The sequence below is a fragment of the Ochotona curzoniae genome, unplaced genomic scaffold (assembly GCF_017591425.1).
Source record: "Ochotona curzoniae isolate NIBS_2020 unplaced genomic scaffold, NIBS_Ocur_1.0 contig_64, whole genome shotgun sequence".
In the NCBI taxonomy this organism is placed as follows: Eukaryota; Metazoa; Chordata; class Mammalia; order Lagomorpha; family Ochotonidae; genus Ochotona; species Ochotona curzoniae.
The window spans coordinates 9,317,572-9,335,881 of NW_024466502.1; the positions used below are offsets into that span (position 1 = coordinate 9,317,572).

An 18,310-nucleotide genomic window follows, 5' to 3' on the forward strand; every position below is an offset into this window, starting at 1 on the left:
AACCTAATAATTTAGAAGAAATACTGTTCTTTCTGAAACATGCTGGCTGGCTCATGTCATTTCAACGCAGATGATACCAGACATATACACATTGGAAAATTGAAGTTTTAAACTTTTCTTTCTTTTTAATAAATCTCTTTTCTCTCTTTAATGCCTGTTGCTGTAAATCTCTTTACTCTGATAATAATGCAGCTGTGTTGAGCTGAATTTTGTTGAGTTTTGTATTTTTCCATATTTCTGCACTTGCCCTTTTCTATGATTCAGGTGTATCTCTTATAAACAGCATATTTATAGATTTAATCTCTTTATTCATATTGGCAACTTTGGTCTTTTAATGAGATAATTAAGTTCAGATCTACTTACTGCGGTAACTGATCGGATGCTTTCTGCTTTATATTTCTTTCGGACTTTCCTATATTTGTATCCCCTCTCTTTTTAAAAAAGTTATTTTTACTGAAATTCCCTCCAATTCCTGTTACAGTTTTTATATTATTTGTCTAGCAGATCAACACTCTAGGTGTAACACTCCAGGTATTTTAGTGTTTACATTTCACAAACTCTAAAATTCATCAGGATTTTCCTCATGAACCCTCTGAAAGCCTTCAAATACCATCCCGCTTTATACACTGTTGTTTAGTATTTTTTAAGCCCTCCAAATTACATATCACTATTTTGATGTTATTAGTATTTGTTTAGATCTGCTCACTTATTTATTAGTTTATTTGCTCATTGTTCTTTCTTGTGCCTCACCTCTTCCTTCAGGGGGTCACCTTCTTGCCTAAAAACACATCCTCCCTCCTGTTTACTGAGCTATAATTCACATGCCATCATATTCACTGTTTAAGTGTTTAGTCAGGAATTTTCAGTTTGTCCACAATGCTGTGTAACCATCATCCCTGCCTAGTTCTAGAACATTCTCCTTACCCCATGAAGAATGCCCACAACTGTTAGCAAATATGCCTCATTTTCCTCTCCCCCAGGCGCTGGTAACCACAAACCTATTTCCTGTGTCTCTGGATTTGCTTATTCTAGACATCTCAAATAAATAATAACATAATATGTGGTCTTTTATTTCTGGCTGCTTTCACTTGGCATTTTCAAGGTTCATAATTTTTTTATAAAGGATTTATGTACTTATTTGGAAGCAGAGCTACAGAGAAAGAGTGTCTCACACACACACACACACACACACACACACAGAGAGTTATCTTCCGTTTGCTGCTTCACTCCACAAATGGTTGCAATGGTAGGGTGGGTCAGGCAGAAGTTAGGAACTCCATGTGAGTGTCCTACATGGGCGTCAGGGGCCCAAATACTCGAGCCATCTTCTGAATCTTTCCCAGGCACTTCAGCAGGGAACTGAATGGGAAGTGGAGCAGCCACCCGTGCAGGATGGCAGCCCTGCAGGTAGTAGCTTGACCTTGCTGTGCCATGGTGTCAGACTACTCACACATTTTTTTTCTTTAAGATTTCTTTCTTTGAAAGGCTGGATGATAGTTCCTGTAGTAGGAACTAGTAGTAGGACTAGCTCAGTCCCCAAAGTGGCCACAACAGTCAAGTTGGGGCCAGTCTGAAGCCAAGAGGCAGGAAATTCATGAGTCTCCCACACTGGTGGCAGGAGTCCAGGCTCTTGCGCCATCGTTTGTCTTCTCCCCAGGCACATTAACAAGAATGCTGGACCCAAAGAGACTGACCAGGAGTCAAACACTCAGATATGGGATTCTGTTGTCACAAGGGGCACCCAAATGCTAGCCCCTTGAGGTTCATTTTAGAACATTTCTTCCTTTTACGGTTGGACTCTATTCCATTGTGTGGATATACTGTTTTGTTTAGACCTTCATTAACTGATAGATATGTGGGCTGTTTGCACTGTTGGGCTGTGATGAGCAAAGGTGCCATAAACATTTTCAGGTTTTCCTATGTTCATGTTTTCATATAAACTAAGGTCTGATTTCATTCCTTTTTATGTAAATATTGAGATGTTCCAACACTATTTGTTGAAAAGACTCTTCTTTGTCTATTGAATGGTCTTGTCCATATAAATTATGAACTATGAATCATACCTAACTGATCTATATTTGTGTCCATTGTACACTGTGTAGATTACTATGGCCTTGCACTGTTTTAAAATTGGCAAATTTGAGTCCTCAAATTTTGTTTCTTGAACTTCCCAAACAAATTTAAGGATCAGCTTGTGAGCTACATGAAAGACAAGTAACATTTCAAGATGAATTGTGTTTAATGTGCAAATCAATTTGGAGACTTCTGTCACCTTAGCAAGACTGTCTTGAAGGGCCTGACATGATGGCTCAATTGCTAATCCTCTCACCTCTAAATGCTAGGATCCCATGTGGGTGCTGGTTCAAACCTTGGCTCCTCCACTTTCCCACCCAGCTCTCTACTTATGGTCTGGCAAAGCAGCAGATGATGGCCTAAGTCCTTGGGACTTTGCCTTCAAGTAGGAGGGCTAGAAGAAACTCCTGGCTTCAGATCAGCTCAGCTCTGGCTGGCCATTGTGGCCATGTGGGATGTGAGCCAAAGGATGCAAAATCTTTTTCTCTGTCTCTCCTTCTCGTAAATCTGCCTCCCCAATAAAAATATATAAATCTTTTTTTTTTTAAAATCATCTTGGAATCTAATATCATGGTATGTTTTTCTATTTATTTATATTTTTGCTTTCTCTTAGTTATATTTTATAGTTTTCCATATACAAGTCCTAAATTTATTTTATTAAATTTAGTCCTAAGTATTGTATCCTTTTGGATACTTTTACAAATAGAACTGTTTTCCTAATTTTATTTTGGAATTGCTTTTCATTACATGTTTTGTATATTAATTTCATAGTCTATAATATTACTAAGCACACTGATTAGCTCCAATAGATTTTAAAATGAATCCCTTAGACTTTTCTGTATATAATACAATTTTCATGTCTTTGTGAGAAATTTTATAAAATGAGTTCAGTCACTACTTGTGATAGGACTATTCATATTTCTATTTCTCCCTGATACTATTTCAGTAGTTTGCATTTTGCCTAGATCATGGGTGGGTAGTCTCTCTTAGCATACAATTCTCAGGTGGCAGACATCTTCTGGAAGCACATTAGCGTTCATTAGTGTTATTACTATGCCTCTCAGCTGTCACTGGTAGTTTTGGATTGTCATTGATCTTTGTGAGTGGTATCTTCATTCTGGTCATTTGTCTTGTTCTGTAGTTATTATAATGTCCCTAAAGGTGGATTTCTTTTTACTTCTGTCTTATCTTAACAATCTTATGTGGATTTCTTTTAAAATTTTTCTTATCTCCCAACTGATTGTTTTGTGGCATGCTGGGTAGTTGTAGACTGGATTCTCCATGTGCAGAAGCATGGTGGCAAAGATGTTTACCAGCAATCAACATGTATGAAGTGAGTGGAGAGGGTAAGATTCACATGTGGACTGAAGGAGAAATGACAAATAACCCATGGGTTTTGAAATTAGTATGAACTGTCAGCCTTTCCCCATGTAGGCTTGCACTGGCCAAGCCTTGCTGCCCCTCCTTCATTCACCTAGCACAAGTGTCCCACGAAAGTAGGTGATTTGCTGCTAAGGTGCTTTCTGCAGCTGAGACAGACCTGGACAGAGGGGGCCGCTAAAGTAGTCTGTCTGCTCATTAAACTCTATTAAGCATAACTACAATGGATACTTATTTATTTATTTATTTTTTTGGCAGTCATTATTTTTCTTTTTTATTGATTACATTGTATTACGAGACATAGTTCTATAGGTACTGGGATTCCCCCCATCCCTCCTCTAACCCTCCCTCCATGAATATTTATTTTTTAAAATCCCAGGCAAGTGCAAAGATAAAATATGCTACAGTCTTCAGAAGTAACTACCCTTTACAGGTTACTTTTAATTTTTGCTAAAAAGATGTTCTTTCAAGTTAGTCTGAACCTTAATTTGAAGTAATGATGTGACAGGAAGACGCAAACTTAACAAAGAGATGGCATAGGGCCCAGTGTGATAACCTAGTGGCTAAATCCTTGCCTTGCATGTGTTGTGATCCTATATAGGCAATAGTTCATGTTCTGGCTGTTTCGCCTCCCTTCCAGCTCACTGCTTGTGGCCTGGGAAAGCAGTAGATGGCCCAAAGCCTTGGAGCCCTGCAACAATGCAGCAGACGCGGAAGAAACGCCGGGCTTCAGATTGGCTCAGCTGATGGTGATCTGGTGGTATATAGTAAGATAGTTTACATTAAAACATGGAAAATAAACTAGTTATAAATATTTGGGCCTCTTAGGGTCATTTATGTGCAACTTTTCAAAACTGGCGGCGATTATATTTTGATTCCAGCACCTACTAGATCATCCTCAACAGAGACAGGCTTTAGCTGCACTTTTGGAAAAGCAGAGATGGATTTCTGTTCAGTGCCATCCATGTGGTTAGCCCAGAGGTCAGCCCAGTCCCAGGTGGGCCTTTCTGGAGCTGATGCTCTTCCTGGAAAGGTGTTTCTCTCTCCAGGGAGGAAGCATGCACAGCATTTTGACAGGAATTTTAAAAATGGCATTTGGTAAGTGTACTGGTTTCCCAGGGATGCTGTGAGAAGTCCCACAAACTGGGTGGCTTAGAAGCTATAGAATTTTTCCTCTCACATTTCTGCAGGTCAGAAGAATGCAACCAAAGTGTCGGCAGGGCTATGGCCCTCTGCAGTCTCCGTGGGGCTTTCCTTCCTGAAAATCCTTGTCGTTCCTTGGCTTGTGTATTATTGTCTCTAGTTCTTATTAGGACACCATTTATAGTGAACGGGGCTTATCCAATTCAGTATGACCTTATTTTAACTTGGTTACACCTGCACAAACCTATGTCCAAAGAAAGCTACATTCACAGATGCTGGGGTTATTTCAACCTATCTTTTTTTTTGGGGGGGGGGGAATGGGTGGGAGAGGGAGGGACTGGGAGGAGGTTTGCAACCCAATCTGGAAGACATGCTTGTACTCCAGGTTAAACAGAGGTCTGTCCTGTTTGTCATCGCCAGGGAGCAGAGGCTCCACCCTGGGGTGCTGGGTGCACCCATCTTCTGCAGCTTATTCACACTGCCATGGTTCCTTCTCCGCCTGCCTGCACTTGCACTGGGCTAGCCTTTGTCTGTGATTACTGTTCACACCCTGGACACTGGCCCTTGCTTCCCACGTGGAAAGGGTCAGTTCTAGAATACAGTGAGTCAGAAAGCAAGCACAGCATGTATGACTGAAGTGAATGAAATCCATGTATGTGAGGAGTCTACAAAAGTTTGTTGGAAAATGTGTATTATAAAAAAGCCAAGCAAAGCTTTCAAAAACTTCTGCATAAAAATTCTTTCAATTCCATTTTTTCTTAAACTTTTAAAAGTACCTATGTGTGTGTGTATATTCCTCTATCCTACAGCTCTTAAAAAAAAGGGTGGGGGGGGGGAGGAAACAACAAAGAAAATGAAAGCTCTCAACCTAGGGTGGTGCTATTTTCTATCTTAATTAAAAAAAACCTGCATATTCTATCTGCCTTCTGTGGAAGTAGATGTTGCTTAGACAGGCAAGAAAACATAGCTAGGGACAAACTGGCGTTGGGCTTTTTAGGCAGTTAGTCCAGTCATTTATGATGCTCAGACTTTGACTGCGTGTGAGCTGGGCCTGGTCATGCAGACAGCTGGCTGGCCTCTGCTCCAGTGTCCATGGCTCTTTCAGGACGCCTCAGCTCTGCTTCAGTGGCTGAGAGGCCCGGGGAGTGAAGAGGAAATGAATTAGTGTCTAATTGCCCTTACGATCACACATTCTTCTGTTGATCTTCCAACCCCTCAGGCACTGCCAGGGCTGCATCCTGTGGTCCCAACTCACTAGCAAAACAATCCGACCCGGCAAGCACGGAGCGCTGACTGCATGCTCACCTCCAGTCTTAGGACTTGCCACACCTGCCCATTAAGTCCAGAACAGTGGTGTTTAGCGTTCTGCACTTGATTGCCATTCTCCCCTATCACTTTAAAGTCACGTTTTAAGCCAGTGTTTGGCTTTCTGGTAGGGAGGGACACCAAGGGCAGGCTCTCCCACTGCGGTCACAGCTACCACTCAGAGTACACTGGTTGAAAGGATTCTCTTGGGGGCCTTGTTTTCCAAGCCACCGGGTTCTTTTTTATATACATATATATATTAATTACATTGTATCATGTGACACAGTTCTATATAGGCACTGGGATTCCCCCCCCCCACTCCCCCTCATGGTGGGCTCCTCCTCCCCGTCCCACCCCCCCCTCGTTGCACAACCACAGTTCAGGTTTAGTTGAGATTCCTTCATTGCAAGCATACCCCAAGCATAGAGTCCAGCATCTCATTGTCTGGTCAAGTTCAGCGGCTTCTTGGGGAGACCCTCCCCGGTCCGAAGGCAGAGCCAACAGAGTAGAATCCCGGTCAATTAAAAGCCCCAACATAACACAAGCCACCTGGTTCTACAGAAGCGACCTGGCGGGCAGGTAAGGCGCTGGCCAACCACAGGCGACGGGTGTGGCCTCAGCAGGCTGGCCAATCAGCAGGGCCATCCTTAACGCAGGCTCTCCGCCTCAGGAACCCGCCCAAATCCGCGCCACGGAGCATGCGCCGCGAGCTCGCGCCCTCTCCGGATTAGGCTGCGCTGGGTTGCCTAAGAACCGAGGGGAAAAGGAGTAAAGGCCCCAGGGATGGCTGGAAAGGACGTGTGAGGACGAATTCCTCAGACACGTGGCCGTCGCGAGCGGCGCCCTTCGCAGGTCCCGGCGCGCACTCAGGCTGGCGCATCCCCGTTCTCCCGGGCCCCGCCGAGCGGTAGCAGTCCGGCGCTCCTGCCCCGCTCGGCCGGGGGGTCCCTTAGGCCGGTTGCTGGCCCTTGGCCTCTTGCCACAGACAAGCTAACCGGGGCGCAGGTGCGCACGTCTGTGGTGAGGGTCTGCGCGCCTCTCATGTCCAGCCTCAGTCCCTATTCCCCCGCTAGCTCGTGCCTCCGGGCACCCAGTGGCGGGTTTGGGCCGAGAAACGCCACCTGCTCCAGGCCAGGTCCCGTCAGGGCAGCTCCGTCCGAGACGGCCAGGCCCCGAGTCTTTTCCGTGCTGCACAAATAAAACCAGTTTCCTGAGGAGACTTGCATGCCCATAGCGGCCCAGGGTGCATAGCAGGGGCGCAGGGCCACCGAGCCCCGACCCTGTCAGGGACCTCGGGATCGCCTCGAGCAGCCGCGGGCCGGGGGGCAGGGGAGGGGCGCAGCGTCCCAAATCCAGCTCCTGGGACCCCCCAACCCTGGGACGTACGCCCTCCGATGGCATGCGACGAAGACCCACGCCTTAGGGGCCGCGACCCAGGGCTTAGACAAGCTCGGCGGCCCGCACCTCCCCCGGGGAGCTCCCCGCGCCGACCTGCCCGGCCCGCGGTCCCGCCGCGCCGGCCCCTCCTCCGCCCGCCTGCCCGTCCGCCGCCCCGCCCCGCGCCGCGCCGGACACCCCGCCCCGAGGAGGCGGCCGCGCAGGGAGCCTGGTGGCATGGAACGGCCGCCGCTGCCGCCACACGCACTGCCGCTCCCCGCGAGCCTCGGAGCTGCGGCGAGCACGGGGGGCTGAGCACGCGGAGCGGGGCGCCCGGGGCGTGACACCGGGAGGAGGGCGCGGCCCCGGCTGCGGCGGCCGGACGCGAGGCGGGGGAAGCGGGAGCGCGTCGGCGCCGGGAGCCGCGGGAGGAGCGGGCCGGGCGCCCGGGGCGCACCTGGCGGCCGCGCGGCCCGGCCGGAGCCGGGGGGCAGCGGGAGGCGGCGGCGGCGGCGGGAGGATGTCGCAGCCGCCGCTGCTCCCCGCCTCGGCGGAGACTCGGAAGTTCACCCGGGCGCTGAGTAAGCCGGGCACGGCGGCGGAGCTGCGGCAGAGCGTGTCGGAGGTGGTGCGCGGCTCGGTGCTGCTGGTGAGTGCCGGGCGGCCGGGGTGGGAGGAGACCGGAGGGAGGGAGGCCGTTGCAGGTAGCCCCGCGCGTGCAGGTCGGGCTTTTTCAGGTCGACCCACCCTGCCGAGTACAGGGCTTTAGGAGGTGGTGGGAAGGAAGGGGAAAGGGGCTGAACTGGGCGAGAGGAAATTCTGGGCGGATCGCAGTTCCCCAGACCCCATTCTTGTCCGGGGACGCTTTGCCCGTTTCTCATGGGAAATTTCCTCGGAGATCTCCCTCTCGCTCAGTCTCCCAGCTCCCAGTTTACCCGAGTTCCGCCAAGTGGGACTTTGCTTTCCTTGCCTCCTCTTTCTCCCTGTGTACCGGAGGAGCTAGGCACCTGCAAGCAGCACGGGGCGTGGAGGTGGGGGCTTCAGCACCAGCCCCTGTTGCGGCCCCGTAGTTAGGGGGGCCTGTTGACACGTTGGGAGGAGTTGCGTTCCAAGAGGGAAGAGATCCAGCATCGTCTCCTCTGCCCTGGTCCCCAGGTCTGCGCCGTGCGGCCTGACGCCTCTTGTGAAGGTTTTGGGGGGGCCTAATAGGAACCCTTGGCCATTTCCTCACTGGGGCCGTTTGCGCTCTTGAAGCTGGCAGCGCAAGAGGAATGTGGCCGAGACAGGTTTCATCCTGGGAGATTAGGCCTTTGGGTGTGAAGAAAATGAAGTTGTAAATGAAGTTTTTCTCTGCTAGGGCCACACACCGGGCTCCCCGGGATGCTGAGGGGGAGTGGCCTCTGCAGGCTTTCTGGAAAGGGGCGTGTTTGTGGGGAGGGATGGTAATTTGTAGTGTCAGAGCCGTGCAAGAAGTTGGGCCTTGGAAGGGATTCTCTGGTGGTGGGGGCCAAGTCCCTTAACGGAGGGCAGAGATGTCATTTTGGTGGCCGGTTGATACCCCTTTTTGGTCGGATGCAGGATGACGTGAAGGATGTTTGTGGTTATTGGAGATAGAGCTTCCTTGATTTTCGTATCCAGTCTGCTCTGTTTGCATTTTCTCTTATTTGCCGGTTCTGCCAACTCCAGGTTTCTCAAACTCTGATTTGGTCTGCCATAAGCAGGGAAGTCATTGATGAGGAGTCGGAGAGCAGTTGGGAGTGGAGTAGAGCTTGGTCAGGTCCTTCAGGGCCTGCAGACTTCGGCTGTTCCGCCTGACCTCAGCTTGCTGCATCTTGCCGACACTTGCCAGTTTAGGTGTGTTAAGGAAAGGCCCGTAACCTCTGAGGCATCTTCTCTGTTCTGATGTGGAACGTGGATCTTTTAACTGCGCCCTGTTGTGCTCAAGAGAGACTTGAAGCAGAGTGAGTGAGTGCAGGCCGTTGCCTGGCCATCATTCCCACAGTGCTGACAGACCCTGGCTGACAAGCAGGCACTAGTTCATCAGCTGATTGGGTGGAGCACAGCAGTGTCATTGCAGGCAGTGTTTGCATGTCTGCCCTTCCTGTCAGGATGGCCTACTGATAATGACCTAGTGGTGTTATCTCCCTGTGTGCCATGCTTCTACTGTGTGGCATCTCAGGATGCTGCGGTGGCACATCTGTCATCCCTGGACACCCTTAAGCACATGCCTGGCTGATGTCTCAACTCCTAGTCTTGTGTGTCCATGGTCACTTGCCTGATGAAATCTGTGATGCAATGCTTTTAAAAGGCAGGTGGGCCTCCCCGACTGAGTAATACATGGGAAATGAATTACCATGCTTTTTAGTGGTAGAATATAGGCAGAGCTTGTAGACACTAAAACTTATTTGTGAGTCTTACTCCTTCACCTCCCGCCACTGTCTGCTTGTGCTCCCTGTTCTGTTGCTTGGCTTTGTTATATCAGACTCTAAGCAGAAAGTTCCAGTCCTCTGTAGAGACAGAGCAGCGCCCAGGCCAGGGTTTGGCATTGAATGATCTGTGGGTTTATGTTCGGTGGAAATATTATCTTGCTGTGTCTTTGTTAACTTGGGTCAGTGTTAATTTAATATCTACAGCATAGTAACTGCTTAAGAAATATTCTTAGTTAGTTGGGCCAGCACTGTAACCTGGGGCTAAAGTCCTTGCCTTGGCATCCCATGTGGGCACCAATTTGTATCCCAGCGGCCCCGCTTCCCATCTAGCTCCCTGCCTGTGGCCTGGGAAAGCATTTAGGACGGCCCAAAGCCTTGGGACCCTGCAGCTGTGTGGGAGACCCGGAAGAGGCTCCGGGCTCCTGGCTTTCAGATTGGCTCAGCTCCAACTGTGTGGTCACTTGAAGAGTGAATCAGCAGATGGAAGATTTTTCTGTCTCTCCTCCTCTCTGTATATCTGCCTTTCCAATAAAAATAAATAAAACTGTTTTTTAAGATTTCTTTTATTTTTATTACAAAGTCAGATATACAGAGAGAAGAGAGAGAGAGAAGTGGAACTGCCGGGATTAGAACCGGCGACCATATGGGATCCTGGTGCATTCAAGGCGAGGCCCTTAGCCACTAGGCCACGCCGCCAGGCCCTAAAATAAATAAATCTTAAAAAAAGAAAATATTCTTAATTAGCTTACTAATACAGCAATTTTGCAGATGGTTTAAGTAAAAGAATTAAAGTATGAATTTAATGAGTTCTCATGCTTCAGGTGTTAATGTGTGGAAAATTATGAGGTCAGAAGCAACAGAATTAAATAGCTCAGTGGGTAATAAAGATGACCATCAAAAACAAACTTTAAAATGTAAAAATGACACATGCTTATAAAATTTTTGTTGTTCAGTAACTTCATTTTTCACGGTCTCGGGCTTGTGGGTGGTGGTGATTTAGCATCACTTTGAAAGATTTGAAAATAAACATACAAAAAGTAGAAAAGATAGAATGAATTATCGTTATCTAGATTCAGCAGTTATCAAAATTTTGCTGAATTTGGTGCTTTCTCCTTTTTAATTTTTTTTTTGTGTGTGTGTGGTTGTGAGCCCTAGGTCTTTTATCATTTCAACCTTGTATACCTAGTGTATATTATTAAAAAGATGAAAATTTAGAAAAGATTTATTTATTTGAAAGAATCACAGAGGGAGAGGAGGACACAGAGAGAGACTGATCTTCCATCTGCGGGTTCACTTGCCAAATGGCCACAATGGTTAACTTAGGGCCAGGCCAAAGCCGGAGCCAGAAACTTCACCCAGGTCTCCCACGTGACAGGCAGGAGCCCAGACCTGTGAGCCATCGTCTGCTGCTTTCCTCAGGCCATTGGCTGGGAGCTGGAACAGAAGTGGAGCATCTGGGACAGAAACCAGTGCTTGCCCGGATGCTGGCACCACGGGGGTGCTTCACGTGCTATGTCACATTGCCTGCTCTGATGATAAAATTAATAATGTATCCGTATCTTGTTCACACTTCCCAGATTCTTAAAAAACAGAAACAAAAACAAAAACAAATCTTGTCAGTTTGTTCTAATCAGAATTTAAAAAAAAAAAGAAAGAAAGAAACTTTTGCAGTTTTCCAATAAGCCTTAGAACTGTATGGTGACATTAACTCTATTTTGTGAGCTGTGGATTTTAGTCCTAGAATTCTCGTAGTTTAGAGAATTGATTGTAGTGCCAGGTCTTACTAACTGTTCAGTTTGAGGTTTATAATCTGAGCTTGTTGGGCCTCAGTTTCCCCGTTGGTATAGTGAAGATGGTGATCAGGCTTCCCTTGCAGAGTCGTTCAGAGGATTGAATGAGCAATTAGCAGTTGAGTCCTGCCCCGGTAAATAAGGGGTTGCACTGAATTATTTTGAAGCATGAATTTAGTATAATGAACAGTAGAGATACTGCTAGTAATATTAGTAACCGTAGGGAAGAATAATTGGCGATTTTTCTGATAAAAAAGACCCTCACAGTTTCAGAGTTGGCTTCCTGTGACTTAGAATCATCAGAAGGGCAGCCTGTTCAAAATGTATGCAAGCTGAGAAGAAAAGAAGCTAGAAGTCCTTCCCTGAGCAGAGTCAAGTGGTGATTGCTTTGGCACTCCTGAGGGAACTTTACTTTGGGACTTTCAGATCTATTAAAGTCAGAATGGAATGGCCTAGATGTAACAGTACCTACCACCCAGGGCCTAAAAATACCCTTTCTCTGAAAGATTTCTATAAATTCGGTGACACTTCCCTTTGCATGGGTTTCTTGGCTATCTAGCACTTGCATATTAATATCTAAGTCATCTGGCCGCCTGGCTTCCTTACTGATCTTATCCTGGTACGCTCAGCTTTACCCTCTCCTTCGATGTCAAGCCCTTGCCAACAATGACACCGTGCCGCACCCCTTTGAGATCTAGCCCTGCTGCATTTTCCTTTGTGTTACTGGAGGAGGTGGGGCAGAAGGCAAGGGATGATAACACCGGAGCCCCTCACCCACTCTGTTCAGTCAGCTCAGGATTCCAGTGTTATCTCAAGTAATGTGAGAGCCCAGTGGTGGTGAAATCCTCAGGTAAGGGCCACCATCACTTTGGCTGTGTTTTAGATCAGATATGTTAGTGAGCCGACAACTGAGCTGGCATGCAGCTCACCTCACTGTGTGTCTCCACCCGCTGGTGGAGTCCTAACAAACAGAAATGTACCCAAATACAGGAAGCAGGGTGGAGGCTCATCTCCAACCAGATAATCAACCCCAGGTTCAATTTCTTTGTGTTCTATTCCACTTGCCTCTTAGGAAACACGAGGACATTAGTAATGCCTTGAATTTGAACAGGGAGGGAAGGTATTGCGAAATCTTCATCCTTACTTACAGTGGGCCTGCTCTGAGTTAGAATTTTCTTCTGGGTGCAGCGAATGTGTTGTATCAGCATGAAGGTTTTATGATCTAAAGGTTTTTGATCAGCTGTCTCTGAAAAGTTGGATAATACTACAGAGGGGCACCGTTGAAAAAAGTCAAAGGTGTGGGGCTGCCTGGTGGTGTGGTAGGCTAAGCTGCCGCCTTCAACATGAACATATGGGCACCGGTTCCTGTCCCGGCTGCTTCACTTCCAGTCCTGCTCCCTGCTTATGGCCTGGGAAGGCAATGGAGGATGGCTCACGTCCTTGGACCCCAGCACACAAGTGGGGAACCTGGTTCCTGGTTTTGGTTAGGCCCAGCTCCATCCATTGAAGCCATTTGGGAAGTAAATCAGTGCATGGAAGATCTCTCTCTCTCTCTCCCTTCTTTAACTCTGCCTTTCAAATAAAAATAAAATTTTAAAGTCAAACATGTGCTTCAGAGAAGAGAGGAGGGGGAAGTCACAGAGAACGAGTGTCTTGGGGAAAGAATAGGTTTTGGATAAATTGAGGACTTAATATAAGCAAAGATAAGGATGACTTCTTTCCTTTTTTCTAGGAAAGAATGAAGAATTGAGTAAATGTTTAAAATGCCCAGGTAGGCAAGGAAGGAACAGAGTATCTTGGGAACAGAAAGGAAAATTTTAGGAGGAAAGGAGAGAAATTTTGAGCAATACAGTTACTAAATTTTGCAGCTACAGTGATTGGCTGAAAATACGTCATAAAACATATTTTTCCCCTTTTTGGAACACACTTTAGAAAAGCAGCTCAAGTCAGCACGTGAACGGATACTTTTTAAAGAGCGCTTCCCTTACACGTAATCCTGGGAATAAAGAATGTTGTTTTATGCAAGCTCAGGGTTGGGAAGAAGGGTCTGTGACAGGGAAGAAAGCACCCAGGAAGAAGTCTAGCATGGCTAAGCAGTTAGGATGCCATGTGGGGAGCAGTAAGATATTGTGGGTGTACTATTCCGAAAGATAGTACTGATGTGGGAAAAAATAATATTGGAACTTTACCTTATATCAGTGCTGAAATAAGCTATAACCAAATACAAGGGTTAAATGTAGAATAAACAGAAGAAATGGCATAAAACATGGACAAGTAATCCTGCCGATGTGGAGAGGGGCTTTTAAATGTGATAGGACTGAAGGTGCTTGTTTGTTCTGGGATTTGTCACTGTGTAGCTGAGGACTTGACCCAAGCCTCAGTTGGTTCAGCTGAGTATTGGAATTATTATCCATCATTATCTTACAGAGTTCTTTTTAAAATTGAGATTATAAAAGACAGTGCATATAAAACTCTCAAAAGTAAGCACTTAACAAATGCTTGGTTATTATGTTAGCTAAAGAAAAGATTACCTTGCTGCCTAGAGCAGGAGCTATCCTTTACTGAGCACCTTTGGTGTCTTCGGGTGTTTGAGGTGTTGCACACATGAGCCTAATCACCTGAAGGTCACATCTTTGTGTGGAGGGTTGGTCTTGAACTTGGGCACTAGGGCTTCACATTATTTGCTGTGTGTGCTGCCTGTTCATGTGTGATCGCCTTCCTTCTGTTCTGAATGCCGTGAGGACTTTGTAGTCAAAGGTCAAACAAGAAGTTTAGAAGCAATAGTTATCCTCTAGCTGTTTATCTGTAGCAATAAGCTCAATTATAGTGTTTTCAAAAAATCTTCAAATCTGTAGAAATCAGTCTGAAAAATAATAGTCCAGTAGAAAAGTAGGAAAGGGCACTAATACGCAATTAATGAACCAGGAACTTTGCTTGTAGGGTCACACCATTCTGCAGCTTCAGCGGCCCCACACACGTGGTATTTTAGGAGAATCGTGTCACCTGGAATTTTAGACCATAATGAGTGGGATAAGCTGTTTGTAGTCGGGCTTTGTAGAGCAGGAACCTGCACATGCTCCCGTTCCATGGTCCACTGTTTAAAATACCAGCCTTTTGACCTGAAATCGGCGTGAAGCACAGTGCCTGGTGTAACTGGTTGTTCTAGGTGGATAACGTGAATTACAGACCAACGGCAAGCTATCCTAATGTTGTAGGAATAGTTTAATTAAGTTGCAGAATGTGGACTATTTATGAGGCTGATAAGTTTTTTTTAGGAATGATTTCTGGTGAAAATTCTTGCACTGCAGTTTTGGGAGGCAATGGGGTACGTGGGCCTAGAGAAAGGAGCTTTGGATAAGGCTACTTGGGTTTGATAAACCCTTGACTGCTAATCTGTATGAAGTTGGGCAGTGGTCATGCTTTTCTGAGTTCAGTCATACCTGTCATAAAAATAGGAGTGCTAATAGTGTGTATTCACTGGATTATTGTGAGAATTAAAGAGTGGGTTCTTACCAGGCTCCTAGATAGAACACTAACCGCCACATGAGCAGTCATTGAATGTGACGGGTTATAGTTACAGCGTCTCTTTTGGGACTAAATAAGATGATAAGCGCAGTATGAGCCCAGTTGTGTTTTTAAAAAGTTTATGTGTGGAAACAGTGATTGAGAAGGGTATAGAGAAAAAGACTGACCACAATATTTTATCAAGTGCATTTATTTCAAGAAGCGCAAAGACTGGAAAATGTACAATTTTGGACACAAACTTTACAATGTGGTATAGTAAGAATGAATTTTTAAAGATAAACCCGTCATGAATCATTTTCTGTAGCAGAAATGTGTCATACACATCAGTTGACTGGCTGACTCTGTGATGTATGAGGGCATTTTCAACCAGCCTGTGTAAAAGTAGAATTAAAAGGTAAGCTTATTTTGGTGCAGAATTTTTTTTGACATCCTTGCATAGCTTTTTTCATAATATGCATGAATTTTCTGAAATAACCCTGTATCTGCATTTATCCTTCAGTGTGAACCAGAATACAGATGCACTTTGAAAAAAAATGAGAGAGAGAGAGAGAAAGAAAGAGACTGATTCACAGAGTAAGAGAGCAACCAGTGGCTGGCTCACTCCTCACATGTCCACAGGGAATGGGGCTGGAAACTAGGAAGGAAATCCAGGTCTCGGAGAAGTAGCAGAAATCCAGTGACTTGAGCCATCACTGCTGTGGCCTGGGGTCTGCATTGGCAGGAGGTTGGAGTCAGGACCTGGAGCTGGGAATTCTTAGATGGGTGCCTTAGCTACTGGTCTGAATGCCCACTCCCAGGATATGGAAAGCCAGGAGTGGTTATCTCTGGATATGGAGCTATGAAAAGTTCAAGCTTTGTTTCCTGGATTCTGTCTCCCAACCCCCAACCCAATTTCTGTAGTTGACTTGTGTTACTTTTGTTGTTTAGAAGAAACGAGATGGGACAAATGTGCTGACAATGTGCTGTGATAAATGGGTTCTGTCACATCACAATTTATGTAGTTTTTAGAGGCAAGGCCAGTTATTTTGAGTTATTTTGGTTTGTTGAATTACTTGAGCACCTGCACTTTTTGGTGGTTTGAGAAGTTGCTTAGATTTCAGCAGGTGTGGAGAGGTGAGGGTCTGGAAGGATGGCTAATGCCAGAGTCTGTGTCGCAGATGTGGGGCTTCCAGCTCGCCTTGCCAGGCATGCCGTGTTCCTCTGCTGGCCTCTCTCTTCCTGCCTCTCACTCTGTGTGTTCTGCCCTCCTCTGCTACCTGAGAACTGCTCCTGCGCCTGCTGTGGCGTGGCTTCAGTCTTGCCCTCTGCATGACTCGGCGCCTCTCTCCACCTCTGCCTCCTTCACTCTGTCCCTTCCCACAGTCAGGCTCTTCCCCACTGTGGGCTCACAGTTTAATCTCTCCCACCTCCCTGCAGTTGCCACAGTGTCATCTCTGCTCTTACTTGTGCCCTCAGCTCAGACCTGCTTTTCTCTTATCCCACTTGGCACCTGTGCTTGACTGCCCTGCCAGTCCCTGAGTGCAGCATGTTCCATACCCAACTTGTCTCTTTTCATGCCAAACTAAATTGTCCTTCATTTCTAATTTTCTTCAGGGAGGCTCATCATTTCATTAGCGCCAACTGTGAAATCTCTAACTGCTCCAATGTTTTTTCTGTTCTTCTCCTTTTTTGCTTTCCTCATTAAAGCATCATTCCGCCCATCATGTTCTGTTAAGTCACGAGTCACAATGGTTGAACACTCCTGCATCTCAGGCACTTAGAAAAGAAAGATGTCTTTTTCCTTCATCCTATCTGTTATTGAGTATGGGTTGGGGTTCCAATTCCATGTTGTCCTGTGACCCGGGTTGATGGGACAGCCATCATCTTGAATGTGACACAAAGTTCTTCTGTTGAGAACTAGAATGTGTTGAGCCTGTCACAGGTATCCCCATTGCACTGTTTTTTGCCTGTCCTGCTGCCTCAAGTGGCAGGGTGTAGGGTCCATTCTTGGTGGTTTCTGTGCTGCCATTGTTACTCCCTGTCTAAGGATTCAAGTCTAGAATCCTGAAGGTGCCGGTACTTCCCATAACCTTTGGGATCCAGACTCCTCTTACACTTTAAGACACTCCATTTACCAGGCACCACTCTCCCCATTCACTCACATGGCCAGGTTTTTAGATCTGTGTGTCAGCCCCGCTCCTATATCCCAGGACCTTGACAGAAGCTGTCTCTCTGCTTGGGATAATAATGACTCCCCACAGCCTGATCTTTGGAGCTGTGCTCACATGTCCTTGTCTGCCTTCCCAGACTAAAACATGCCCTGCCTGTGCTTTCCCACACAGCACTTCCAGGTTCATTTGGGTGTACATATGTTTAATGTCTGTGTCCCTCATTGGACTCTTGGTTCACCATTCCCAGTGCATGGCACCTAGCAGAACCTCGGTATGTATTTCTTTGCATGAATGAACAGATCCTAGAGGCTCTGTATCTGAAACTACTCATGGTTTCATTCTTTATTTTATTCCTCGGTGTCCTTCTGCACCCATTTCTCTTTATTTCGTTTGAACTTACCCCCTGCTGCCAGGGTGATGATTTCTTTATCACTGGTTTCTCATTGCCATTTAGGATAAATTAAGGATATTTGCACATGTAACAGTGTGTATCTTTGGGACTGGACTCTGCTTTAGTTTAGGAAAAGCTGGTCAGATGTTCATTGTGCAGTATTTTAAAACAGTTACACATTCTGATACAAAGATTTTCTTATTTAGGGTCCTTTGTTTACACAGACTGTTAAAGTCCTAGTGTATAATAGAGCATATTGATTTCACTTAAAATATTTGTTTATTATTTTGAAAGAGTTAAGAGAGAGAGGACAGCTCTTTCATTTGCTAGTTAATTCTCCCCAAATGGCTGCAGTAGGACTGGACCAGGCTGAACCAGTAGCCTGGAGTTTCTTCCAGGTCTCCTGTAAGGGTGCAGGGACCCAAACACTTGGGCCATCTTCTGTTGCCTTCCCAGGTTCATTGGCAAGGAGATGGACTAGAAGTGGTACAGCTGGGTCTTGAACCAGCACCCACATGGGAAGCTGGTATTCAGACAGATGCTTTAGTTGCTGTGCCACAATGCCAGCCTCTTATCCAGTTCTTAAGATATTCTGCTTTTTATTGGAAAACAAAACAAAGCAAAAATGCAACTAATAAAACTCTTCAAAGTGCTCTTCATTTATTGAACAATGAGTTTTACCATCCAAGAAACATTTGGGTTGTGCCATCATTTCTGTCTTATCTTATTTTATCTTATTAGATTGAA

The 18,310-nt window shown here is 46.2% G+C and overlaps 1 protein-coding gene across 4 annotated transcripts in view; it reads left to right on the forward strand.

Annotated features, from left to right (window-relative positions):
* Positions 1-7,474: 7,474 nt before the first annotated feature.
* DOCK9 (dedicator of cytokinesis 9) overlaps positions 7,475-18,310 on the forward strand; it is a 279,755-nt gene continuing 268,919 nt past the window's right edge. For 3 of the 4 annotated variants that reach the window (XM_040991186.1, XM_040991184.1, XM_040991191.1), the window contains exon 1: positions 7,785-7,927. In XM_040991186.1, coding sequence (XP_040847120.1) covers positions 7,799-7,927 — 129 coding nt within the window. In that variant the 5' untranslated portion in view covers positions 7,785-7,798. Of the gene's footprint in view, positions 7,928-18,310 lie in introns of all 4 variants that reach the window. The other variant, XM_040991194.1, reaches the window with a different exon arrangement.